Genomic DNA, 27,553 nt, shown 5'->3' on the forward strand with positions numbered 1-27,553 from the left:
CTAGGAGAGATATATCATTCCTTAAAGCTGTAGGTCCAATACTCCGAATGTGTCTGCTTTTAGGAGGAGAGGTACTAGGAGTGCTCCAAGGCCTCAGTCCCTCTGGGCAAAGGCAGGCAGTTTCCTTCATTAGATGAGGTTTACTTCATAAGCCTGCACTCTGACTTTGGGTCCTGGGTAGTACTGTATCTCCTTGACATTCTCTGTATCTTGGTTACTCTGTTGGGCTCCTCAGAAGAACTGAAATGGAAACGTTGGAGAGGCTTCAAATGGCACAGTGACTCTTGGTTCTCCTTTCAGTGGTTTTTAGATGCAGATCTGTAGATCAGACATTAACTGATGTTTTCACTGCCTCTGCTTTGAGAAGAATGGTACCCCGGCTTTTCAGAGCTGGGGCACAGTCTATTGTCATGCCACCAAAGACTGCTTCTTTAGTAATCACTGATATAGGAACCTTTCTTTTGGGGGAAAATATCTACAGTTTTATGGTTGTCATTCAACCCTTGTGAGCCATAGTGGCAGCAGGTAGCACAGGGCTCCACAGTATGTACTTTTCACATACGTGTCGCCATGTTGGATAGTTATCCCTTGGGGTTTCTGAAGAGCATGGGGAGGATTAATGCTAATCCGGAGTGATGCTCCAGGATTTGGTGGTGGGACAGGCATGGAGGACCCTCTTCTCCCATTCTATGACAATGAGTAAACAGGGGTGGTATAGATGGGAAAAATACTGGGCAGGGAGTCAGAAGGTCTCAGATTAGTAACCATGTGACTAAGTCAAGTGTGGTTCGCCTCCTGGACTTCCTTTCCCCACTAGGAAAAGAAAGAGTTGGAGGTAGATGACATCTGAAGGTCCTTCTAGTTCTTCTAGGAGTAGCGTGGGACCCTTGGCCAGTGACACAGCCCTGCAGCTCCTCCTCCACTGGCAACTTCCCTTCCATTCATCTTCTGATTATGTCTGGTTGCCAGGCGGGAGCACCTCCCTCCCACGAGTCGTTAAGGTTTTATAGCAAATTCTGTAAATTCTTTTCTGCGTCTTGGCTGCAGATGAGGCTTTACTTAGCCAGACTGAGGGCATATAGAAGAACAAGACCAGAGAGGGGTAAAAGCTCAGGCAGACTGCACGGGGTGACTCTTCAGCCAAAGCTGAAGAGGTACGCAGGCCCAAATTATAAATTAGGTAGCTCTGCACCGACCATGGAGAAAGCCAGATGACAGGGTTAGCTGGGAACCTAATGGTACAGGGAGAGTAACTATCCTCTCTTCAAAGTGTGTTTCTGGGTCTTTAACTCCTTAGCAGCTCAGGAGACGTTAGCAGGGACTGACTCTCAAATGATTCCTTTAATGCCTGAAGTCCTAGGGGTCTGGCTCACTAGAGACATGCATTGGGATTTACAGGACCAAGGAGGGCCTTTAGTCTGTGAATTGTTGAACATACAAAGCCTGAGGCTGTAAACTCCAGATGTTCCAGTGTGGGGCAAGGCCTCTGGTTGCTGGTGTGTTTTGTTGGCTGCTGGCGTGCAGGGAATTTTGAAGGCTGATAGGCCCCGAGGAGGGCTGTCTCATGTCTTACCATGCGAACAATGGATGGGAATTTTCACGTCTTCTCCGTCAGCCTCGCTTCGGGTCTGAACGTTATGAATGCGAGTTTCTCAGCCTTGTCCCCACTCCCACCATGTGGCTCCCATGTGGCTCCTTTGAATTACACTGGCATGAGTCAGCAGGGCTTTTGGAAAGAAGCGGGTGTTTTGCCTGCAGGGAAAATGGGTGGAGAGAAATGAAGGAAGCAGGGTTTGAATGAAATATGGAATCAGATCACATGTTCCACACACCACTTCAGCGGCCGCTGTCTGGTGTATTTTAAGGTGGTCTTTATCTGAGTTTTGTCTTTACCATCTGTACCGAGCGACTAGATTGCTTGCTAGTTGTGGCCCTGTACATGGTATCTCAGTTATCTTGGCAGCTCAGGTTTATTAGTGTGCCCTCCAGGTGCCCTAAAATGGACTTGGGAGTGAAGGGACTGGGGAAGGAACACAGCAGAGTCTTAAGCTATCCTCTGGGTCTGTTGGCTCCAGCAATGCCATACCTTGTCGGCTCTGTGCCTCAGCTCTAAAATTATAAGACACTTAGGTGCTCACCACCAGTTCCTTCTCAACCTGAGGGAGTCTCTCTTTCACATTCTGAGGTGTTTAAATGAAAAGGAGGAGAATTGCCTTACTTCGACTTCCTTTAGCTTGTCTATGTGCTGGTTTTCCCGGAGCAAGGAAGGAAGTCACTACTGGAGACTCAGAGGCAAGAGTAGAAACCTGATTATTGCTTCATAGGGGATCTGCATTGGTCCCCAAATTTCTTGCCCTTTGGAAAAATCTAGCTCTGTGCTTAGGATTTGTAGGACTGAACCCAGTGGGCATGGTTGCTGACTATTGGTTGCTTGTTAGTCCTCGAAGATACAGGCGACATGTACGATGTAGGTAGGCAGCAGGGTGACAGCCCACAGGGACTCACTGAGGCTGGGAGATGGGCGCTCTTTCCTTACAGCTTTCTTCTATTCGGAGGCTGTATGCATTTTCAGGTTGTTGTCTGTTACAGGCTAACCAGACCACTGGGAGCCATTTTAGTAAGCTGGTGGGAAGAATAAGAATCCAAGAAACTCAATAGGGTGGGATTAAAATTGATTATCATAATATGAAGTCATGTTAGAACAAAAGATGAAATTCCCAAAGAAGACAAAGTGATAAAAGGGAATGAAAGATCTTTACCTTATTTGCGTCTGCATGGTTCAGCCCTTGGCCTCTTTGGCCTCTTGTCAGTGGTGCTGGGCTGAACCCAGATAGAACACATCAGGTGTTCTAACCTTGAGATACACTCTCAGTCTTGTCTGTTGGTCCCTTTGTTCAGCTCCAAAGAAGTGAGCTGGGCAATGTCCCCATAGAAAAGCGCTTTTGTAGTGTCATGGCCTCATGCAATGAACAAACCTGATAAGACCACCTGATAAGACCCTTGTCTCAGGAGCCATAGCTTTGACCTCTATGGGCTGCTTGATTTGTCCGTGGCATCCCTCCCTTCTTGAGCTGTGTAGACAGAGACCTTAATTGCCTTTCGGGTCTGTCCATCTCAGAGGGGACTAGAGAGGGCAAGCACGCTCTACACTTGGCTAGAGACCTAATAGATTGAGAAGGAACAGTGTGAGCAAAAGAATAGCTCATTCCCCAGCAGGCAGCTTTCATGGTGACCTCATCTTCCTCCCAGCTCTGGTCCAGTTAGAGCTATGCATACAGGGCAGACTTCCAGTTCCTCCTGTCTGGGACTCACAGGGGCAGATATAAATAGACCAAGACTTTGTCTGTAGCCATTGTTCTCTGACTGCCCATTGTTTCTGGTGCTGAAGCCGACCCACTGCCCCTCCCCCGCCATTGCTCCTGCCCCCACCTCTTTCTCTTGGTGTGCAGAAGTCTGAATTTCAGCCTGATTTTTCGTTTGCACTTGTTGGGTGCTGGGGGAGAATCAACCTATGGTGTAGATCAGCTGAATCCTAAGCCTCCTATTTTGACACCAGCAATGCTTTTGTCTGAGTCTTTCCTTGATATATTTGTGATGGAGACAAAGATATGTGGATGTGTTGATAGTGGAATCGGGAGGATTTGTAAGGGGTTGAACACCTGTCCCCACAGGGGTTTGATTAATGTGTTTGTGTCAGAGTATTACATAGTCTGTGGTCTTGCATTATAACGCTCAGTACTTGGCCATTGCCTTTTTGATTTTTTTCCATTTTTTTTTTTAAATATCATCAGGGGCTTAGAATAGAGCAAGATGCAGAAAGCATTCTTAGTAAGTTGCAGATGGTACAAAGGCTGAATAGATAGCTAATAGGGTGTGTGCAGATTCTTGCTATAAAGTTTTTTTTTTTTTTTAACATGGAGAAGTATGGATCAAAACAGTGCAGTTTGCTGTACATCAATGTGAAGTCCTGCTTTGAAGCCAATAAATGCCAGACCCTAGGTGTGGGATTGATGCCCTATGAGTTCACATAGAGCTGGCGGTAGAGTTTGGCTGTGGCAGAATAGTTGCCAGTGTTCTTGATTTTCGATGATCACCTCATTGGTCTCAGTTTACCATAAAAAGTAGGGTATTCTCTGTGGAGGTTTATGGTACTCTTGAGGGAGACAGGAGTGCAGGCTTTGCAATATTTCTTTTAGGTGAAGCGAGAGGCCGCTGTGAATGCTTGTAGGGGGTTTTAAAACCTGTACAGAGGGGTTAGCAATGGGGAAGGATAAAAGCTGAAAAACTGCCACTGTACTACATACAAGGCTTCAACAATTAGAACTAGGTCTGAAGGACACAACTCCTAAGCAGGCGTTTTATTAAACAAAATGGGTATGATTCCTCTTTTCATTACCATCATAGCTTATTAATGAAACTGAAAGGCTCACCAAGTAGGGCACCACTGAGTGTCTTTGGCCAGAAGACGGTTAGATAGAGCAGAATGCTGATATTTGCCCAGGTTCTGCCTTTCCTTCGACTGCCGCTCTCTTGTCAGGCTGAGACACTTAGTTCCCAGATGTGTGGGCTCATGGCGCCACATTAAGCGTCTCTGTCTCCTCCATTGGGAAAATACACTTGCACACTCATTTTTTTTGGTCACGGTTTTTCTGGTTTGAAGACAGACAGTTGCACTGTGTGAATGTTTGTGGATGTGCATTTTTCCTCTCCGTCCAGATTTATTTATTAAAAGAAAAACACATCTGCATAAAAAAGCCTCAGAACACAGGAAGAATGTCTACTTTGTTTTTCTTTCTGTAGCACCAAGACATGCCGGCTTCCTCTGAGGGATTTTGAAGACTGGCTTTCATCTCAAACAAGGCTTTCCCCCCCACTGGAAAATTGTTCTTTTTAGAGGGGAGGGGATTTAAAATGTATTTATATAATCTCTAAATAAATAAGAAAACGGGGAAAGAATTTCCTTTCAAGCTTCACGGAAAATGGCCCTTTCTGAACATCATCAGCTGGAGTAAATTGAGGCATCTCTGGAGCCCCTTCCCACTTGGCCTTCTGCCTCTCTTCTGGCTTGGTCCTCCTTGCTGTCTCCTCCTCTCCCGCTGTCTCTGCCCAGGCAGCCCCCCAGCTCCTCTCTCCTCTTCCCCGGTTAGCTTTGAGCCCCTGAGCACTCAGTGAAAGAGGCCTGGCTCTGTGTTTGTTTCCTGCGTGGGAGGGAGAGGCAGGCCTTGAGAGAACAGTTCAAAAGTGCAGGAAAACTTTACCTCTTCCAGCCTAAATAAACGGGCTTAGCTCGATTTGTTTGCCCAGTTTTTCCTTTGCCCATGGAGAAAATGCTTCATTTCTACTCTCCTGGATTTACTTTCCTGGGAGTGGGGGTGCCCGGGCCACCCCCTTTTCTTCCTATTTTACCTTCCAGTAAAGTACCACTGAGGTTCTGAGTCAGGAGTGGGAACAGGTCAGTCCAGGGAGGGGAGGGTTTATACAGTGGCGTAGGGACATAGTGGCCCTGGAGCTTTGTGTTATAGCTGCTGCCTGCTATCCTGCTATCTCCAGGATTGAGGTCTACCCTTCTCTGAAGCACACTACATCCTGTGGCAAGGCAAGCCTGTCTTTTCTGCCTCCCCTTCTGCTATTTTACAAATAGACACAGAGAGGAAATATCTACCTTTGTGTCTAAAGATCTGGACGTGAATTTCTGGTTGCGTCACTTTCCTGTTGGCCATGGTGGTGAAATAACTGAAGTAGCCTTCGTGAGCCTCAGTCTCCTCAGCTGAGGAGGGGAGGAAATAATACTAAAACATTTGAGAAAACACTGTCTGCAGTGTAAAGTTCTGCTTAAAAAGCAGTGATGGTAATGATAGGTGGGAAGCCAGTGAGATTAAAATAAGTCGATTGTCCTAATAACCCTCTTGGGATGAGAGATGTCGAGGCTCCCTCATCGAGACTCATCAGTAATCCATAAGCAACACACCAGAAGTAGTACCCCTTGCTGGGATAATAACAAGATGTGGAACGTGAGATAGTTTCCATCATTTTGAGAGGGGCGGTTCGATGTCATGCCATTACTGAGAGCCTTCTGACCCTGTCATGAGTATTTTAGTTAAAGGTTAGACTAGTAATATCAGAAGTATAAGGGTTGGGGCTGGCTGGTAGAGAACTTGCCTAGCTTGTGCAATGCCCGGGTTCCAGTCCTCACACTGCCAAGCCAGAAGGCATAAGACAGAGAAAGAGTCATCAGTGTGCAGCATGGCTGTGTGCAGATGCGGGCACATCTACCTAGGATGTCCATGGAGACTACGGCCTGGTACTGTGTTTATCAGGACCAAGGGATCACACTGTCCTGGGACTCTATAAACGTACACAGGCATATCGTGTGGCGAGAGCTGAAAAGAGCCACCTAGGATGGAAATGCACTGAAGTATGTGACCACCTTGTAAACGGCTGAAAGTGATCCTCTAAGGGCGTCCACATTCTGTCCAGGTGGTGCTTGTGCAGAAGAGCTCTGCCATAGGGTGGTAGGACTAGAATCCAGGGCTAGCTGTATGCCTTCTGCCATTGAACCACACCCCTTGCCCGCCAAACATTGCTTTAAACTATGGGAGAGTCACTGAATTAAAGGCCCATAAATGATTAGTATGGTTTGTTTGGTGTAAGCAGAGACTGCACGTTCTTTCATATAATTTTTTCATAGAATTTTGAGTACAGAACTATACATTTTCTTTGTGTCTTGTTGATTCTAATGTGGCACTCATGGGAAGCTTTTAAAAACTAAAGATCCCCAGGATTTGTGTAGGTGTGAAGTGTTGCCATGGCAAACGTATTTTAGATAATGGCCACCAAAAGGGTTTCCTCCTTGCAGGTTGGGTTACAAGGTGCAGAATGAATGAGACATCGCTCTGTTCCTTCATCGGGGTGGAGAGAGAGAGATTCAGTGGAAATGGTTTTCCTGAGCTTGCTGTGCCTCCGGGGTGTGCTCTGCCATGATGGTTGTGGGATATGCACGTGAAATGCCAGCGTCTAGTGGGACATAACAGTCGCTCAGCAGAGTGTGGTGTCTTAATTGAACTGGCGCAACTTTTGACAAGAAGCTGTGCATGCTATTTTCTTTGCAGTGCCTGAAAGGACAGCGGGTTTCAGGGATCTGTCAACCTCCCAGGTGTACAGAACTGTGAAAGTGAGAACAAAATGAAGAATCGGATCTCTGTCTTGAGACCATTTCCTGGGCCTTCACTGGCTGGGGCTGCTAGAGAAGATTTAGATTTCAAAGGCCTTCTAGCAGGGCATCTTCATCCACGTGTTTCCTCCTTGGGTATTTTGGGTGGGAGACTTGAGCCGTGCTAGGGACAGAGTCAGAGCACTGATCTGCAGGACTCAAGGGCCGGTTCTCCTTTCTGGCTTCTCTCCTGGAACGGAAGAGCCTTTCTGGGTTTCCCTGAACACCTGGAATTGATTTGGGTCCTACTGTGCCTTCCTTTACATGTACTGAGGTGGAGGATGGTGGAGGGGCTTGGAAAGAAATAAATCCAGTGATTAAAAATAGCTTTTGCATGTCAGGTGCCTGAACGCATTTGGGAACATGCCTGCAATCCCTTTTGTCTGGCAGGTCTGAACTCCAGTGCTGCCGAATTACAACCGCTTTCATTTGTTTTTCCTGCTTCCCTACCATGTAATGGTCAAGGGCTCATTGGAACCATGTGTGAGCCTGGTGACTCACCAGATCCTCAGGACCTCAGTGGTAATAATGTGTTAAAACTCCTTTTGGGGGATAGGGCAGGGGATGGGTGAGGGAAAGGAGGGGGGAGTCTGAGGTCACTTCCTACAGATGTTCACTGTGCCTGGTGGACCTGCATACTGCTTTCTCAGGCTCAGAGCAACTTGGAGAGCCCGCTGTTCTTTAGGAGACCCTGTCTTTTGTCCTAGGCCAGCATTTCTCTGAGAAGAGGCACCTACCTTTGAGTTGGCACGGTGTCCCCAGTGTGTGTTCTCTGGTGGCTGTGTGCATTGGCACAGAGAGATGCTGTAATCTGAGACTGGCTCACATTTTTGGACGGCCAGGTCACTGGAGGGTGAATTGGGGATTTTCTGTGCCACTTCTTGCTGCCTTCTTTGGATTAGTTTTTACTGGCTGGTGCCTGCTGGAGGGTGGGGTAGAGGAGAAGGACTCATACCCAATTGTTTGTTTTTATACCTGATGGGAATCTATTCCATTTCTCATGCCGTTCCGTTGTTTGGAACAGTGATACACTGCATGACTGGAATGGGTGGACCTGGTGGGGACCCCCAGGTTGATGCCCGGTCATTCCTTCATTACATCGTATCACTTCATTAATGAAACCTGAGCCAGGGACTCCAGAAGAACTCTTGCCTCCCACCTGCCCCTGGGATTGAAGTCATGTCTGCCCAGTTTCTCCTGCCTGCTAGGGGACCCAAGAGCAAAACTGAAGGCCTTGCTCCCTTTGACTCTGCTTCTTCTCTACTGTCTGTGAAAGAGACAGGGCAGTACTCACTGATTTTGAGATTCCCATTCTTCTGGGATGGTTGGCCCCTTTAGTGGGTGTGCCCTTTTAGAAGCCAATAGCAACTTCCAGCAGCTGGAGTTTTCAGCTCCTCTGGCCACAGCCATTTTTCTCCTTGTGTTATTGTCCTACATTGGGGTTTGTTCTAGGAAACTTGTCTCTTTGAAACTGCCCTTTTGGTGTTTGTCAGAACATCAACATTTTTGGTGTGCTCTTAGTTAGAGTTGAAAGTTCACAAGGCCATGAGTCATTAGGAAGACAAATGATAACTTTAGTCTTTCCCATGTTGGACATGGAAGTCTCAGGATGGCTTTTTATCCTGATCTGAAGTCATTTCTCTCTGCTTCCCCTGTGCCAATTTCTCAATCATGGTGATATTGACTTAACAGAAGTTCTGTGGTTCAAGTGGGCCAGCAGATGAACTGTAGACCTGGTTGGAGTAAGTACCAGGCAAGATAATTTCAAGCCCCATTTTCTTTGACTTCATCTATCTCTTAAGTTTCCATTCTATAGAACTTATTATCTCAAACCCTCAAGACAATAGAACATTAGAAGATGAAATGACTTGTTGCTTGGATTATCTTTATTGTGTATTTGCATGTGTGTGTGTGTGGGGGAGAGAGAGATATGAAATAAGGATTCAGTACACTATTACATCTGAAAATTATCAGATCAAAATTGTAAAACCCAGTGATACAGGGGCTGCCTCTTAACAGAACTCTTTTTAGAGGTGAGTTAGTAAGTGGCTTCCCTAGTGTGAGTTGCCTAATGGAGAAAGTGACAGCAGAGTCTGCAGATTTTGATCAAGACGGCAAGTCAGCCATATGCATGTCTCCTGCTCTCTTTTCCCCCTTGTTTTTAGAACTCCATCTTTGCATTTGGGCATTCTTTCATTCGTGTGTTTGCTTCTTCCCTTTCCATGTAAGCCAGACGGCTTCTTCTAAGTTTCTGCTTACTCTGAAAAAATATCAGCAAATTTTGTGTAACTACTTAGTTCTATGTCATATGTACAGCAACCCATCAAGGTAACTCGGGGCTGAAGACAGACAGAAACTAGCCAGGTTGCCGTTTAACCCGTCAGCTTCATGTGGATGGAAGGAAGGAAGGCTTCCCTTAGTCCCAGGAAAGGTGAAGAGCAGTAGATGCTGCAAACAGGGTTCCATAATTCCTTTTGGGGTTATCTGTATGAAACAAAGAGTCTTAGAATAGTTTTAATTGTTAAAATATCTCATATTTATCTAATTTTTAAGCAAAAATAAATCTTGTCTTTTACTGCTTCGAAATTTTTCCATCTCTCGATTATATTTATACAGTCTGTTCCCTTTGGTAGTGGAGCTGAGCAGGAAGACCCTGGATTTTCAAGAGTAGAAATCTGTCTTCTGGCCCTAGTTAGTCGATCTTGTTCTGCGACTCTATGCTAAGCTGTTCTGGTGTCATCTTTTCCACATTTGTAGAAGGGGACCTCCCAGGACCTCCTGCCCAGGACTGTCGCCCTGTGGGGATATGGTGGAAAGGTGTATGAACAAAGTCTTAAAAAGCTATGAGGTAGCTTTCCCACCTCTGTCTCCGGCTGCTCAGTTTATGGCAGTACCCAACCCAGGCCTAAGATCCCTGTCGAGTCTAGAGCTTCTCCTGGTGTAGCATTCACACGACATTGGATGCTCATCTGGGATTCTTGTCTTTGGCTCTGTTGCTCACTATCTTTCTGGTGGATTCCAGATGTTGTGGTCATTTCTACATCAGTTGTTGGGAACAGCAGGAGAAAGAACTTATAGTTTTATAAGGCCCTTAAGCCTTGAACCTCTTGCTAAGTAAAAGCTACCTCAAATAAGTTCTTTGTAATGTTGGTATGAGCGGTTGTATTTTAGAGAACTCCAAAGAATGGTAGAAGAAGACACACAAGACACCTTTGAAGAGTTCTTGGAAACCGAACAGCCCTTAACTTGGACTGAGACACAGACTAGAAACTCTTATTTTCTGTTTCCCTTGAAATGGTATGGGGTTGTCAGGAGTAGGCCACATTGAAATGCAGGCTGGTGTTTCCATGCATTCCCAGTGCTGCTGGCTCAGTGTGCCTGGAGATTTCAGGAGAGCTGTCCTGCCTGCTCCTACTTCACATTGTGTACCTTGACATGGGTTTTTACCATTGTCTTCTCAGAAATGTAGGGTGAGTCCTATGTTATTGCAGAGGTAGCGTCCTGAGGTTTAACATACGACTCTAGCTTCCGTGCATTGTGTTGAGAGTCTCCAGAGGATTGGCACACTTTTTCTTCAAGTCTGGGTTTCTGCATTTTGAGAGCCGTGTTGTTTGATTTTAAGATATTGTAATTATTACCACAAAGGCAATCTCAGTATTTTTCTAAGAAATACAATTAGTTAATGTTCCTGGAGATACTGATTAATGTCCAGATGCCGTTCCCAAGATTAGAGAGTATCTGTATAATGCAAAGTGTTATAGCAATGAAGTAAATGTTGGAACAGTAATGTCTTCTTTCCTAAGCCATGGCAGGTTCTCCATCTGCCGCCTCCTCCTCCTCATCTTTGATATGAGTAATTACCAGAGTTTACACAATCACAGATAGTATTGAGGGAACTTTTCCACTGGTCTTTAAGTAACAAGCTTAATCTATCCACTTTTGAACATGATTATTGATCTCATTTCCTTTTTCTCCTTCAAGACAGGGTTTCTCTGTGTAACACCCTTGGCTGTCTTAGAACTCACTTTGTAGACCAGGCTGGCCTTGAACTCCCAGAGATCTGCCTGCCTCTGCCTCCCAAGTGCTAAGTTAAAGGCCTGTACCACCATACCTGGCTGTTGATTAGTCCACACTACTGAAAAGACAACCCAGCCAGCTGTTAACTGCTGTGTAGAGAAAGGGCTTTTTTTTTTTTATTTTCTTTGTTTGTTTGTTTGTTTTAAGTCCAAATCTTGAGTTTTACAAATGCAGAAAAGTTCTGACTTTCCTCTTTACAGCCTTTGGTTCCAAAAACAACGACAGTGCTGTCTGATGGAGCTTACATCCCAATGCAAGTGTCCTAGATGTGGAGATTGTTTTCTCTCGCTGACTTGAGAGATCTTCCAGGAGACCTAGAGGTTAGATCTCACTACAGGAGGGACAGAGCCAGGTGGCTACATGTGAACTAGACTTTTAGAGGGAGCACTGAGGTGGACAAGCCAAGATAGTTCCAGACACTTCCATTAGAGAAAACAAGTGAGAGAATGGGCATGCTTGCTACCCCAACAGCATGCAGACACTGCATAAAAAAGCATCCACTTAACACTCCTGGTCCTTGCAGACTACCAGAGCACTGCTGTAGAAGAGGATGCAGCCTGAGGAAATCCTCCTCCTCCAGGCTCTCTGCCGTTGTCCTTGTTCTTGGCTGTCTTCTCATGAGGGCATCGTATTGTCCCGGCTTTCATGTTTAGAAGATAATGGGCACCAGCCTGCTAGATTCATTCTAGGTTCAGTTTATGGTAGCCCTACAGACACTCTATTAGCCTTGGCCTGCATGTCCCACGTGTGGCCTCAGCCAATTTCCACCATCAGTAAAGCCCTTTTCATGACTTTTTAGTCTAATGGTGGGCACAGAGACAGAGAGACAAAACCACACAGTTCAAGTTCCTCAATTCATATCAGCTGGGACATGAAGGGAACAAAGTTGATTAAATTGAGAAATACTGAATTCACCAAGTATTCGTTGATTGAAGTGTGTTTAGCTTTGTGTTAGCATCCGAGGTTGTTGGAGTTTTCCCAACTCCCAAGTCATGCTCCCTGCTTAACTAAAGGGCCTCTTTCTCTGAAGTAAAATTGACCTGTGCCCCAAAGGGGAGGCGCTCAATGCCACTTAGCCGTTCTGAGATTAGTGAAATAAGGACGAGCGGGGAACATTGATGTGCTCCTTAGTGACTCATGTGATGATTATTTCATTGTTTGAAGGGCTGGATGTTGTGTAATCAACGACTATCCCTTCCCTGAGCCTTTCATTTTTTTATTCCAAAATCTGGGATTTTCCATCATTTTGTCAATCTTCCTGGAGGCTCGCTCTGGCAATTCAAATACTCCCTGGGACTGGTGGGGCCTGGGAGAGTAGCTATGTCTACTGTTTTCTTCTTAGGAGGGCGGGGACACTGGGTTGCTCTCTGGTAGCATGGCTGAAAGCTGTCCTCAGTCATGCAGTGTTGCCTCTGTTCATTTTGTCTTTCAGAGGCAATATATTGATCTCCTTTTCTTGGAGGACATACATTCAGAGCTTGCCTTCCTTCCTTCCTTCCTTCCTTCCTTCCTTCCTTCCTTCCTTCCTTCCTTCCTTCCTTCCTTCCTTCCTTCCTTCCTTCCTTCCTTCCTCCCTACCGAGGAACTTCTCCAACAAGCCAGCAAAAGAACTCAGTCATGTTAGCCCAGTTTCTGCATGCGTGTACACTGACAGCTCAGGCTTCTGAAGCTCCTGGCAGTGCAGGTAGTCACCGCTTAAAGTCACAGAAAAGCTCGGAGGGTTTAGCTTTGGGGAGAAATAGCCTCAGGATGCATTTAGAAGATGCTTGGTGTTGCCTTTGTGCCTGTGCTCAGATCGGGCACAGGGCCTACAGGTGTGGGAGGCTAATCCTGTGTGGGTCTGGCAAATGGTGACACTGGTAGGGCTGCAGGATTTGATACTCACTGTGCTTTCCCTCTTACAGAGGCCATAATTGGGACTTCCTGGATCTACTTGGGGCTTGCCTGCCTATCTTATCAGCATGGCTGCTTTCCTAGACAAAGCCGCTATCATCTCTCAGCAGAACCAATACTCCCACTTGTTCACAAGTTCCCTTGCATCCATTCGTGTGCACCTAAACCACTCTTTACAAACTAACAGTGCAGCGAGTTCCTCTGGTTAAACTTCAGCAGCTTTGGGTTTTCCATAGGATAAAGTGGCCTGTTTTTTTTAACATGATCTTCACTTACCTCTTCAACTTCATGTCTAACAGCTGTCCGCCTGATCACTCTGACTCAATAATCGCTCATCTTTTTTTTTCTAGTGTTACTAGTTTTATTTCTCTTTCTTTTTCTGTAATTTTAAAAATGAAGTTTGTTCTATGAAAATTGTGTACGTGTGTATTTTGATTGCTTCCCTCTTATCTCCTTACCATTCCTGTAAATCCTCCCCACAGCTGCTTTCCTAGATAGGACTTTTACTTTTGTTTTGTGATTCAGTTAGTTTAATCAGGGCCATCTGTGTGACCTTTGGTTTGGAACTGTTCATTGGAGCCTGGCCGCCACCCATTGGTGGGGTCACCACTGGGTACACAACTAAAACAGCGACTCCTTATCTGCCTGAATCTATCGATTAGCAAATAGTTCACAGTGAAGGGTAGGGCTCCCTAGGCCTCTCTCTCCTCCATGCTGGACTGTGGAAAAACTTATTCTTGTGAAGACCCAGTGCAGGCACGCACAGCTGCTGTGTGTTTGAGATTACAATGACTGTGCCTTCCTCAGAAGATGGTATTTTATAACCCTTCTCTCTGTCATATAGATCTTACATTATTTCTGTCTCCTCTCCTACTTTGCTCCCTATACCTTAGAGGGGATGGGATACATGTCTTGTTTAGGGCTGAGCATTCATCTGTCACTTATTCTGTAGCTGTGAGTTTCTTCATGTACTACCATTTACTCAGAAGAGGCTTCTCTGATTAAGGATGGGAGTATAAGTTGATGAGTATAAGCATAAATATTTAGAAGGCAGTTTATGCTATGCCAGTTTAGCTAACCAACAGTATTCACTTTTCACCCTGTGTAGCCTAAGACCTCCCATCCGTGAGTTTTTGATAGGGCTTACTGTATCAGGCATGAATTCTGCCCTGTGGAGAGGCCCTCAAAGCCCGAGAACAGTTGGTTACCCCATGGCAATAGTGCCACTGGTGCACAAATGAGCACATATTGATCGTGTAGTTTGTAGAATTCCCAGTTGTGTAAGGCAATGGCTGCCTTTTCTCCAGCAGTCTCCATAGCACGTTTTAGGATGACAAAGACTAGATGGAGGGGAGCTTTTAGCTCAGTCTTGATTTTTCTATATCACTCAACCGAGGTATGTCTCTACTGTCCTGTCTCTACTCCTGTTTAGTATAGGATTCAGTCTTGTTAGAGCATAAAAATGGAAACAAAAAGGATACACATAGGAAAAGAAGTCAAAGTGCCCCTCTTTGTAGGGGACATGGGTACTGTACATAAACAGAAAATACCTAGCCAGTTAGCTTTCAGTAAAGTGGCAGGATACAAAATGAGCATACAAAAAAATAATAAAACCAGTAGTCTTTCTATACACCAGCGACAGAAGCACAGAAGAGGAAATCAGGGAAATAATCCCATTCCCAGTGGCCTAATAAAAATACCTCGGTGTAAACCTAACCAAGGAGGTGAAAGAACTCTACTTTCATCTTCTTGTTACTTCTTATCTCATGACCTTCTTTTATGCTGTGCCTAAGACTGAGCTGCTTAAGTTTAGTGCTCAGCACTGGGCTTTGTGTTGAAAAGCAGACACATAGGCTCTGATCCAGTAGGCCTTCAGGGGAACTGAAAATTTGTATCCCATCATTTCCAGGCAAGGCTCATATGCTTGCTTGGGGTACCACACTCCGAGAACAGCTAAGCTAGAGTGTGTTTTTCTTCTGTAGTTTCGGAGAGTCCCTTGGCTCTCACATCAGCCATCTCTCTGCCCATGGCAAGTTTCTCCTGATCCTCTGGAGTTGCTGCAGTTCCGGTTCTCGGCTAGTGTGCATCTTCTCCTTTGGAGCCCATGTTGACACTGTATTTAATCATTTGTGCCTATAGGGTTTTCTTAACTGAATCCACTGCAAGAATCTGTCTTGGGCAGTGCTGTTTCTATGGTCCCTGCTATATTTCAAGCACGAAGTAATTCTTGGTTGAATGAATAATATTGTTTCTTCTTTTTATAGGTAACTGAAAATATGTAGTAGCAAAAATGGTTTCATTGAATAAGAAGGATAAATGGGGGCCATGGATAGTAGAGATCAGAAGAAAGAATAAGCATATTTTGTTCACCAGGGTACAGAGCATTGTAAGCAAGACACAGGGTTTTTTTTTTTTTTTTTTTTTTTTTTTTATTTTTCAAAGGGGCCGAGCATATTGTGGAAAACCCCTTCAATTTTACCTGCTGTGATGAGGACATTAACACAGTTCTTTCTCAGCTTGCGTTCTCTGGCTCATTCACACCCTCTCATTCTTTGTGAGTGGCTAATTACCTGTGTGGTTTTCGTGTTTCATATGCTGTTTTTGTTTTTCCTTACAGATATGGAATGTGCAGATGTCCCTCTGTTAACTCCGAGCAGCAAAGAAATGATGTCCCAAGCACTGAAAGCTACATTCAGTGGCTTCACAAAAGAGCAGCAGCGACTGGGAATCCCCAAAGGTATCCTTTTTACAGTAGGAAAAGGGGTCACTCAGGCCAGAGTGTTAGGGAAGGCTCTTGCTCTCCCCCAGCTAGGCTGGCTTCGAGTAGCAGCACTAGAATCAGCAGTGGCTATTGCAGACATCCGTGAGGTACAGGGGCTGAGGATCCACCCTTTCCCAGCTTGTCATCACCATCTTGGTCTTAGGACAGTGTTTCTGGACCTGTCTGTACATCTGACTCTCTGGACCTCTGAGAACTTCCAGCTAGGCTTCAGCCTAGACCAGTGCAATCTTAACAGGTGCTAGATATCTCTAATTTGTAAGCTCCTCAAACAAGTCCAAGTTGCAGACAGGTTTGGAAGGTTTGTTGTAGGATCAGTCTGGGTTACTGTGGATAAATCCTGGGGGCTGAAGTTTATGCTCTGTTTGCTTCCATGTACTTTGGCAGGTGTGCTCGCCCTTTGGGTTTATGGAGAACGGAAAGGGTCTGGAGCTGTAAGAAAGAAGTGAGCTAAGAATTATCAGCTTCACCTGGGAACATTTATTGGACAGTCAAGAGCAGGAAGGCTTTTGTTGTTGTTGTAGTTAAGAAAGTTGAAGGAAGGTTGTCTGTATAAATCATGCCTCTTCCTCTGCTGGATAAGAGATTTCCAGCATGGTCAGACTGGGGCTTTGGTTTAGATTTTTTGGAGTATATATGTATATTTTTTTCTTCTGTTTCCAATTTTACCCTAAACCTGGGTAGAAAACAATCCCAAACATTCTATGAGGACCAGAAGGCAGAACAAAATAACCTCTGAGCCGTGGATATTTTAGCATCTCATGAAGTTAGCTTTTAGATTCAAGCATCAGTTACGTGGCCACGGCAGCCCATTGTCATTTGAGCCCCTTTAGTGATATTGGCAAATACAGCTCTGTCAATCCCTAAGTATTATATGCAGATTATATGTCATCACTACTATTCAAAGTCGGGCCTGTGGCAGGTGCAGACATTGCAGGGCATATGTCTAGTGTAGTCACTAATAATGCCACTTGAGTGACGTGCTGTTACTGACTGTGGTGATTATTGTAAAATAATAAGTGGCTAAGATGAAAATAATCCAGTATAAAAGCCTCCAGTGTATTGAAGAGTTGAGAGTGCCATTTGTGGGAAACCTTTTACATTGCTACTACTGCTTTTCAAGAAGGCACATTCTCTTATCTGGGGCTTTTAAATTTTTTAATGGAAATAAGGGAGAAAGGAGATCGATGGGAATCTTGGTCTGAATGAAAGAAGGATACTATTGTTGACTGACCACAGCTCCTCCTACCTGGCAAAACAGGGGAGGTGGGATTGAGTGTGGGGAGAAGTATGGGAAAGGACCAGGATGCTGGTCCCTAGGTCTGAGGGTAACTGGTTTCCTCAGCCTTGTTCGGTCCCTTCACTGTCTGCTCCCCAGCCTGACCTACCATGTCCTCATTTGGTCTCTCTTCTCAGACCCCCGGCAGTGGACAGAAACCCATGTTCGGGATTGGGTGATGTGGGCTGTGAATGAGTTCAGCCTGAAAGGCGTGGACTTCCAGAAGTTCTGTATGAACGGAGCGGCATTGTGTGCCCTGGGTAAAGAATGCTTCCTCGAGCTGGCTCCAGACTTTGTTGGGGACATCCTGTGGGAGCATCTAGAGATCCTGCAGAAAGGTAAATGTGTGAACACAGGAAGGAGGAGGTTGTGTAAAGTTTCTCCAAGAGTAGGGGAAAAACTTGCCCAATAGCAGGATGCCCATGCCGTTGGTTGTGGGTGCTCAGCCCTGGCATAGATGGTCGGTGGGGATGTCTTTGGTACAGAGCCTAGCATAGTACAAAAGATCAATACTTGCTGGTTTATTTGTGTGTGTGTGTGCATTAGGATTTAATATTTTAATTTTTAGCAAGATTGAACTTCTTTAGCGTCTTGTATGCAAAAATACGATCCAAGTTATTTTTGGACAAATAGTTCCCACAGCTAAAACCTGTATTTAAAAAACTATTTTTTTTTTCATCAGTAACTTTAATATATCCTCCCTTGATCTATGATGTATACTCTCTGGTACAGGAGAGCACAGCTTCTCCAGTCTTCTTAGCAAGACAGATTTCTCTGCCCCTCACTGACTTGGGATTATGGTAGTATGGAATACCTTTTACATTTGGAGCCAAAGCTGGGGTTATATTAGGACATGGTGTTGCAACCTTGTAATGACACAGCCTCCTCTACCGGCCTCTTCTAACCTTTTTGGACCAAGTGACTCATGTCCCGTAGCTCTGGCTGAGTATAGAAACAGCAGCAGGCGGCAAACTTGGGTGTTTCTGCGCTTATTTTTCTGAATTTCTTCTTAAAATAAATTATAGTTACCAGCAGTCAGCAGTGCCCAGGAGCTGACTGTAAGCCTAGAAGCCTGCTACCCTCTGTAACCAGGCCCACCCTTTCCCTGTGGTCACCAGGCCCAAGCTGTAGGCATAGCCACTGAGGGCAGGGCATCCAGCTCTTTCCATATAATACCTTCCTTTGTTTAAGAGTATGGCTTTCTCTCAGGGCGGAGGAGAGACCCAGTCCCAGTCCTCTGAACACAGAAGTGTGATGGGCGCTCCTTTTCCTCAGCTTCTTGTTGAAAATGATCAGCTGATGAACACAGTCAAGGTCTTGGTGCTCCTCCCGGGAACAGCAGCCTTAGTGTGCACTGGTGCTGACCCCTAGGCTCTGACACGAGTGACCTGCTCATAAGAGGAAAAGAAAGCTGTGGCAGGCTCCTCACAGAGCTGGTTTAACTGCTGGCTTTGGAACACAACAGCAGGTTGCACCAGACCACGAAACCAAGCATAGTCTGTTAATACAGTGCTTCTCGGAACGTGAATGAGCTCCCGAAGGAGATGTCCCAGCTTCCTCAGCTTTGGGTGGGCTCAGTCCGCCACTGATCCTGACATATTCATATCCTTGATTCCAAAGTGTGGCAAAATAGATTTTTCTCTTGGAATTGTCCCCAATTAGTGACCAGCACTTTAAACTCTACTCACTTCTAAATCTTTTTAGGTTTCACTTCCCATCCTGTGGTCTTGCTGTGATATTGTGGGCTTGTAGGAAATTTCCGTCTCTGAGACAGGGTTGGACTGTAGACTCTGTTTACGCTGCGGAGGACTATCAGGGAATTGAAGTGAAGTAGGTGTGTAACTGAGTATGTTTGAGAAGGCAAGTCCTGTCATCCCAGCCGGTATCCTGAGGCAGTAAAACTGTCTTTCTCTGGGTCCATAGAGCTGAGGAGCTGGTCAGAATGTTTGTGCTCAGGACAGCACAGCAGCCAGCGAGCATAGGGGCTTGGGGAGGAGCTGGAGGCCAAAGGTGCAGGGGATGTTTCAATCTGATAAGCTGCTCAGGCAGAGTTTAATCATTTTATCTCAACTGGGAACTTTTTTTTTTTTTCGAGTACAGGCATAAACTTGTTTTCCCATCAGCCTTTGCTCTTAGCAAGCTAGCAGATACCTGAGGAAAACCCCGTATCAGTTGTCTGCCTTTACGATTGTTTTATTTTGGGCAGTGAAATACTACCAGGTTCTGTAAAGTGTCAATAGCTACTGCATTTGATTCTAGAGTAGTCAGGGGGCCCTGAGCCCACCATGACAGTTCTCCACTATGCCTTTTCTCTGTTCCTTTCTGTGTCCCAAGGAAGTTGGTGTTAGTTGCTTCTCTTACTTTACGTAAGTCTCTGTGGTTCACTGAGTGGAGTCGCCTTACCAGTGTCCTGCTTCTTGTCTGGGCCTGAATTTGAATTCCAAGAACAATGAGAAAAGCACAGGAAAAAAAAAATTTCAGACATCTGCAAAACCTGGAGGATACAAAAATCTACTTGCCCAGAGACTGAATGCATTTCTGAAGTGGTTTTTAATTTATCTGTTTGAGTGTTAAGCACTGATCAGGGTCCTTGAGACATCCCCAGACGAGCCTGAAGATGCAGCTCTCAGAACAGGAACACAAAGACATCACAAATTTTTCCAACCCTTAGACATTATCCACTGTGTCTCCTTTCAAGACAGTAGATCTCATTTCATAGCCCCTGAAATGATAAACTCAGTTATACTTTTGTGATCCTATCCTGAGACAAGGTTCCAGTCAGGCAACTAAGACACCAACTTCTTTAATATGCTTGAAGATTTCTTTCTTTCTTTTTTCTTTCTTTCTTTCTTTCTTTCTTTCTTTCTTTCTTTCTTTCTTTCTTTCTTTCTTTCTTTCTTTCTTCCTTCCTTCCTTCCTTCCTTCCTTCCTTCCTTCCTTCCTTTCTTTCTTAGAAAAAGGTTGAGGTCATCGAGGTCCTTGTGTGTCTAAGACCCTCATGGACCAAGTGTCGCTTGCATATTATCTTTATTTTATTCCCTGATGTGTTTCTTACAGAGGACGTGAAACCGTATCAGGTTAATGGAGTCAACCCTACCTATCCAGAATCTCGTTATACCTCGGATTACTTCATTAGTAAGTGTTATCTCCCACTCTCCTCTCGCCTCTGTCTCTTGGCTCTTTATGGGAGGGAACTTGGAAAGGCCCCTGTTTGAGTCGGTCTCAGGTGCTTTAATCATAACTCTATAGAAATAATATTTTCTTAATTATGTTCTTCTTTTGGTTGTTTATTTTATGACTTTTCACAGTGTCCCAGCATTCAGCTTGAATGCATGTCGATCAGTCTACAAAGTCCCTGCAACCGGAAAGGGCTGCACCCTGGCCAGATTTTGATCTTATTTAATCTCATGTGTGATAGTGGCCTGGAAGAGGGCTGGGTCAGGCATTGGATTTTGTGCCACATGCTTTCCTTGTCTTTTATTGAGGATGGCAGCATTTTATATGGAATCCCTCTGAAGGAATGGCCCATATAGCATCACATTCTAGTACACAAAGTAAAGCTTTGGAGGGTAATGGGAGGTGGTGGCGGGGAAGAGGCAGAAATCTTTAATAATTAAATAAATTAATTAATAATAAAAAAAACAAAGTAAAGCCTTCTCCTTTTTTAATGTAAGATACCTTAGAACACCATAGAGGTGGCCAGAGAAAAAGAATACCATTGGATTTCTCTGATGGCTTTGCCATCAAAGGCAGTGTTAAACAGGTGTGATGTCGCTTTTATCTTTTTATTTATTCCAGCGACAATGCTTACACTCACTAGCCATCAAGAGTGTCACAAATGTTGCACACATTGTGCACACAGAGTCTCATATACTCTTACTCATCACAGTGCTCCCAGGAAGACTTAATCAACCTTATTTTAAAGACAAGTAAATTAAGTCCCAAAAGGCAGGTATCTTATCAAGGGCTGCAGATAGCAAGTTGTGGATCAAGGCTGAAACCAAGCCCTTCTGATTTACTCTCCTTTTATTCTTTAAGGGAGTCCACTCATATCACATGGTGGGGCCTTGATAGGTAGTAAGGATTGCTTCCTTTAGGTATCAATCTCTCCAATTGTACACACTCTCCTTTTCTAGGCTATGGTATCGAGCATGCTCAGTGTGTTCCTCCCTCAGAATTCTCAGAGCCCAGCTTCATCACAGAGTCCTATCAGACGCTGCATCCCATCAGCTCAGAGGAACTCCTGTCCCTCAAGTATGAGAACGATTACCCTTCTGTCATCCTCCGGGACCCTCTCCAGACAGACACCTTGCAGACAGACTACTTTGCCATCAAGCAAGAAGTGTTGACTCCAGACAACATGTGCATGGGGAGGGCTAGTCGTGGTAGGTCAAATTTACTTTCAAATTCCTTGGGTACTAGAATGACCTTTATGAGTTTTTCAGGCCCTATTTTACTCACTTATCATCAGTCTGGTATTCATCAGGCTCAGCCTTTCTGTTACTGAGTGTGTCGACAATAAGACCTTTTACCGTGGGATTTTAGCCTTATTTCAGCCATATTTTAGCCAACATGGTGGCCATAGTCGGACTTTTTTTTTCTGCCACTAGTCCCAAATAGCAACACGAGACTTACAATTAATTAAGAAAGCTTGGCCTTAGCATAGGCTTGCCTCACTAGCTCTTATAACTTAAATTAACTCATTTACATTAATCTATATTTTGCCCTGTGGCCTTTTACCTCTCTTTCATTTTGTGATTCTGACTTCCTCTGTGTCTCATTGGCATTTCCCTCAAGCACCTAGAATCATCCTGGGTTCCTCTCTTTTTCCCAGAAGTCCCACCTATCTCCTGCCTAGCTATTGGTCACTCAGCTTTTTATTACACCAATCACAGCAACACACCTTCACACTGTGTACAAATATCTCACAACAGATGGCAAAGAGCTGGGGGTCCATGTTGGAACTAAGTATGGCAGAATAATAATCAAATGTGTTATGAGGGTAAAATGGTTTTGCCTGTGTAATACTTCTAGTTGGATTTTGCAAAGGAGACTGCAGCTTCATTAAGAGACTTTTGTTTGAGAGCATAATCTTCTTGAAGTTTGATGTGTGCCTTGGTGTTCCTCGTCAGGTACACCTGGGCCACACTGTAGAACCTGACTTGATACCTAGGATGACCTTTGCTGTTCATTCTGGGAACTTAAGCCACTTGTGACTTCTTTGGTTTGGGAACATGCAAGATGGTTAACCAGTGGTTTATTTGGAACTGGTCATCAACAGTGTGGTGAAAGTGTGTATTTAGCTAGGGGACCAGGGAAAGAGGTGGCAAGAGGCTTCCAAATGAAGGTACTCTTGTTGACAAGGCTATTATAACAACGATAAAAACACTCACTGGCAGTAAAGCCAGTGTTTCAAAATAGGTCTGCCTGACCTGACGTTCCAAAGGTAAAACATACGTGCTGTTTAGGATGAGGCCATAAACATTTGACCACTAGGAGCAGTGTGTTCAGATTGTTCTGTTATTGAGAGAAGTATAGTCTGTGAGAAGGAGGGGCTTCTTCCTCCAGGAAGAGCCCACTTGTTTTTGAAAAGCTAAAGATGCTTTTCATGCTGGGTAAATGGGAAAGTGGTAAAAACGGGAGGAGGGGGGTAGTGATTCCCGCTCACTGTATTACCTGTGCAGAGCTCTCCAAAAGCAGGAGAGCCCAAAGGAGTACCCTGTGGCCATTGTAAACCATGCCTACTGTCAGACTCTTCAAGTCTTTAGGCTCACACTTCCTCCCAGCAGGCCTTGGGATAGCTAACTGGCCTTGTCCAGGGAAAGTCCCTGTGAAACCAGAACCCGAATGGTCCTTCTTAGACTCCTGGGTTGTTTGTATTTCAAACCAAAGGGAATGGGTGGGACCACGTCTGTCTTCCCCTTTCTGTCTGTCATTTATTTTTGGGTGTGTGTCTATTTAAATACATGCTCACAACCGTGTGCATCTGTGCACTACTTCTCAAGCAGCTTGAAGCCTTACAACCATGTTCTTCCTTATGGGGCGGTCTCTGTGTATAGTTAACGAGACAGAGTTGTGGGTTTAGGGTTCAGCTATGTTGTAAATCTGGGTAGATCTGTAATCATATTGTTTTACAATTGTGGCTGGTTTCACATTTGTGTAAATGCCCCTTCTCCCTTCCCTTTTTTTGGTTCTTGGGTCCTCACTATCCCTTCAAACCCTAACTAGTGATTAAAAACCCAAACTTATCCTTACTAAAGGACATCAGGTGTTTCTTTGCGGCTCCACTGTCCCTCATCTCCTTTAAGCTCAGGCCATAGACTTACGGGGAAGACCAGCTTGTGCAGGCCTGCTTGCTGCATGGTAGCTGCGCTGTAGCATGGCTGGCCAAAGGGCCCTTGATTCTGAGTGTTGTGATTGGTCTAGATGGCAGACATTACTGTTAGCTGACTATTAATAATCGTAGTATTCAGATTGTGTGTAATAGTGTACAAAGTGCTCCTCTGTCCCTCTTGTTTGTGCTATAAGACCGGTCTTTGTGTGAGGCTTCTCTGTGGGTTGCTGTGAGGCTACTCATCTACTGTTGAGAGTGCTGTTCAGTGGGATCAGTTAGCTTTGGAAGGATCTTACCGAGGCATTTCTCAGGAACGATGGCCAGTGCTTGTCTTAGGGCATGCTTGCCTCCCTGGGTGAACTCAGAAGCAGAGCTGAGTATCTAATCCTGTTGGATTCAGCCGGTGTAGTGGAGAAACTGCCTGTTAATGAAGGCTTCCAGCTCTCGGGTTGTGACACAGAACTAAAATGAAAGCCGCACTCTGCTCTAAACCACAGTCTGAACCGAGTGGCATCTGGTGAGGCTGCAAGAGGGTAGTGACGCCTACTTTAGCACTTTGGCTAAATGAAGTGCTTTCAGCTCCCGGCCTTCCAAATAGAAAGATGGCTGATAAGAGTAATTGCAGGAGACTCGGGCATAGAGAACACCTACATACCGACGACTCAATGGGCAGGGCATCCTTCATGAAATCTTAGGCTTTTGCTCTATTTGTGCCAGAGTAATCAAATAACAGTTAGCATCCATAGGCTGTCTGAGAGAGCCCCTTGCTATGAGACACCAGAGAGGTTTCTGCCCTGTGGAAAAGGCTATGGCATTCTGCATATGAGACATTTAATGTGACTTACAAAGGTAGTACTGGAAAGGAACTGATGTGGTACTGGCTGGGCAGGCTGGGCTGGGCGCTCCTCGGGCTCTGCTTTGCCTTCTTTTGAACAGATGAGCAGAGAGAGGGAAGTGAGCTAGGAGCTCTCTGTCTTAAGCTTTACAGGGGGGAGCAGAGGGTAGACTGTCCACAAGTACTTGTTTGATCAAGGCTTTTTTTTTTTTTAAAAAAAAAAAAAGCCACCATGTCTTTCCCATGTATTTAACTTTGATTTGGATAGCTGCTTATGTTTGAATTTTATTTTCTTAACCAGTTCTCACTCTCATGAAGAAGGGGGTATGGCAGAAGCACCCTAGTACGTGGTTTTATATGGCATGTTTACTTCAGGATTTAGCCAGCGTTGTACAAGTGAGAATTGATTTAGGGTTATTTCTGCAAACGCATCTTGCTTGGACTCAAGAGAAATAGCCATCCCATCTCCTGAGATCAGCCTCCAGTTGCCAGAAAAGTCATTGGACATGGAATTATATATATATATATATATATATATATATATATATATATATATATATATATATATATATTCCTGGGAGTCTTTTTAGATCTTCAGTGTATTTATTTTTCTCTTGAATTTTTCTTATTAGCCCCTCTTTTCATGGCTTTTTTTTTTTTTTTTTTGCCAGTGGAAATTTCTCCAGGAATGATTACACAACCACAGCAGCTGTGTATAAGCTGGTTTGGGAAATGAATGAACTTGCGTGATCTTGTGGTCAGTGAAGAATGCCTTAAGCAACTCACAGAGTGGAGGGTTTCTGCCCTGCTGTGGGCTTTAGCTCCTCTCCCTTCCTCTCTGCTTCTGCAGTCCCGGAGTATGAACTCTAAGTGCTAAACTGTGTCCGACAGCATAAACAGTACAGTTTTCTGTCTGCAAGAATGATAGTGAGCTTTGTTGGACATTGTTTTCCTCTCCTTGAAGGCATCCTCTGACTTCTTTCTCTATCTGAGAGGGCATAAAGGAATCACTCGATATTTGGGGGAAAATGCTTAAAAAGTAATTTAGTGCCAAGGTCAAGGGAAGCCAATCTTCTCTTAATCTAATGGAATCTTATTTTCTTATGATCACAATATTTTGCTGAATTGGGCCTTTAGAAATCATTTCATTGGCTGGAATTGAGAGAAAGAAATTCCACCTGACAGGGTTCTGTTTGCTTTTTCATTAATCCACTAAGTCTGACATCTTAACCAGGGATCTCATGACAGGTAACCTTCCAAGCTTCTACATCTTGGCTTCGGAATTCTCCAGGTTCCAATACTGTTGTGTCCACATGACATATCAGAGGGATAGAACCTGATTTCAGGTCTCTATGCTGGAAACTATAAGCCAGGCTGCGGTAGCATCTCTGAGGTGGTGGCCAGACCAACCTCCTTCCCCCTAGTGTAGACTCATCCCTTCTGGGGCTCCTGCATCCCTGCGCCCTCTCTCCCTTCATCCCTTTCCAGGTCTGACTAGCAATCTGTCCTCCATAAGAGGGTTTTTACAGTTGTTTTTTCCCAACCCCTCCTCCCTGCCCTCTTCCTACCTCCTCCTTTACCTCCAGGTAAACTCGGAGGCCAGGACTCTTTTGAAAGCATAGAGAGCTACGATAGTTGTGACCGCCTCACCCAGTCCTGGAGCAGCCAGTCATCTTTCAACAGCCTGCAGCGTGTCCCCTCCTATGACAGCTTCGACTCCGAGGACTATCCCGCTGCCCTGCCCAACCACAAGCCCAAGGGCACCTTCAAGGACTATGTGCGTGACCGTGCTGACCTCAACAAGGACAAGCCTGTCATTCCTGCTGCTGCCCTGGCTGGCTACACAGGTAGGCACCCAGCCCCTGTCTAGGTGGCTATTTGCATGCTTCTGTGGGTCAGGTCAAATGTGAGGCACAGAGACCCAAGGGTACCCTCTTTTTTTTCTGTACAGAGTAGCTGTCTCTCAAGGGTCTTCTGTCTCAAGCCATGCTGCTTGGGAAAGCTGCTAATTTTTGGAAGCCTATCTCAAGGGTTCATTCTTAAGAATGGTAAAAAATTTAACTTGAACTTCTTCCATATCTGGGGAAGACCTGTAATGACTGGGAGTTTCTGGAAACTGCCTCATGGCTGGTATTGAGGGACTTTTGCTCTGGGGAGACCATTCCAAATATGAAACTAGAAGCTGGCATTTTTTAAACACTCAAGTTTAGAGGCCTGCGTGCCGGAGAGTTTCACAGTGTGTTTATCAGTGCAGTTTGCCTTCTGAACTTTAGGAACAGTGTTCAAAACCATGTCCAGATCCCTAGCTCTGTACTGGATTTCCATAGTAAAACACATAAAACAACAACAACAGCAACAACTTGGCATTATGGTTTCTTTTCGTCCAGGAATGAAATCTATAGTTAAAATAGTGGTAATTTCAGAAAGATCCCAAAGAGAATGGACTTTGAGAGGGAATCTGGCAGTCGAGCAAGGTAGTTAGTTCACCGTTCAGATGGACAGCGGTATATGTGTTACTCAACCCAGGAGCCTTGGAGTAGTTTGTCTGAGAGAAATCCAAGGAGTACTAAATAATAAATGTGCTGAGCATCAGGGCCTTTCTGTAAGACTGTGGCGCTTTCAAGGCTTAAAGCCTTGTTAGAGGGGAGCCTTGGCTAAGCGTGGCCGTTCAGGTGTGCTTTCCCCGCTGTCCACTTACACCGTCCTGCACCGGGACAGGTGTGGGCCCAGTGTGACTGGGAACAAGCAGCAGGCGTGGTATTGCTGTTGACATCCCTGTCCAAATCTACACATGAGCTAGGGTAGTCTTGAACCTTTTTCTGAAATTTAACTGATCTTCAAGAACAAAATTCATAAACTTAGAAAAATTACTCCTCCTTCAAAGATCGAGAATATCTTCTCGATATTCTCTTCCACGAAGACCCTGCATCAATAGTGTTCAGGAAATGTATTTATGATTGGGAGAGGTGCAAGGCCATACGTCGAATCAGGAGCCACAGATACACTTGAAGATTTGTGTTCTTTTCTTTCTTTCTTTTTTGAAATGCCATCTTGTCTTTTTTGGAGGTGTTGGTAGGTGAGAGACTTGCTACATTTCAAGAGCATCTTTTTCTAACTCCAGAGAGCAGATTTTGGGGGCATTTACT

General features: G+C 44.9%; 1 protein-coding gene across 2 annotated transcripts in view; it reads left to right on the top strand.

Moving 5' to 3' along the window:
• Positions 1-27,553, top strand: part of Ets1 (ETS proto-oncogene 1, transcription factor) — a 121,451-nt gene that overhangs the window by 73,923 nt on the left and 19,975 nt on the right. For both annotated transcript variants that reach the window (XM_057768246.1, XM_057768247.1), the window contains 5 exons: positions 15,798-15,917; positions 17,376-17,576; positions 20,296-20,373; positions 21,375-21,623; positions 25,994-26,254. In XM_057768246.1, coding sequence (XP_057624229.1) covers positions 15,798-15,917; positions 17,376-17,576; positions 20,296-20,373; positions 21,375-21,623; positions 25,994-26,254 — 909 coding nt within the window. The remainder of the gene's footprint in view (positions 1-15,797; positions 15,918-17,375; positions 17,577-20,295; positions 20,374-21,374; positions 21,624-25,993; positions 26,255-27,553) is intronic.

This window comes from Chionomys nivalis, chromosome 4 (genome assembly GCF_950005125.1).
Source record: "Chionomys nivalis chromosome 4, mChiNiv1.1, whole genome shotgun sequence".
In the NCBI taxonomy this organism is placed as follows: Eukaryota; Metazoa; Chordata; class Mammalia; order Rodentia; family Cricetidae; genus Chionomys; species Chionomys nivalis.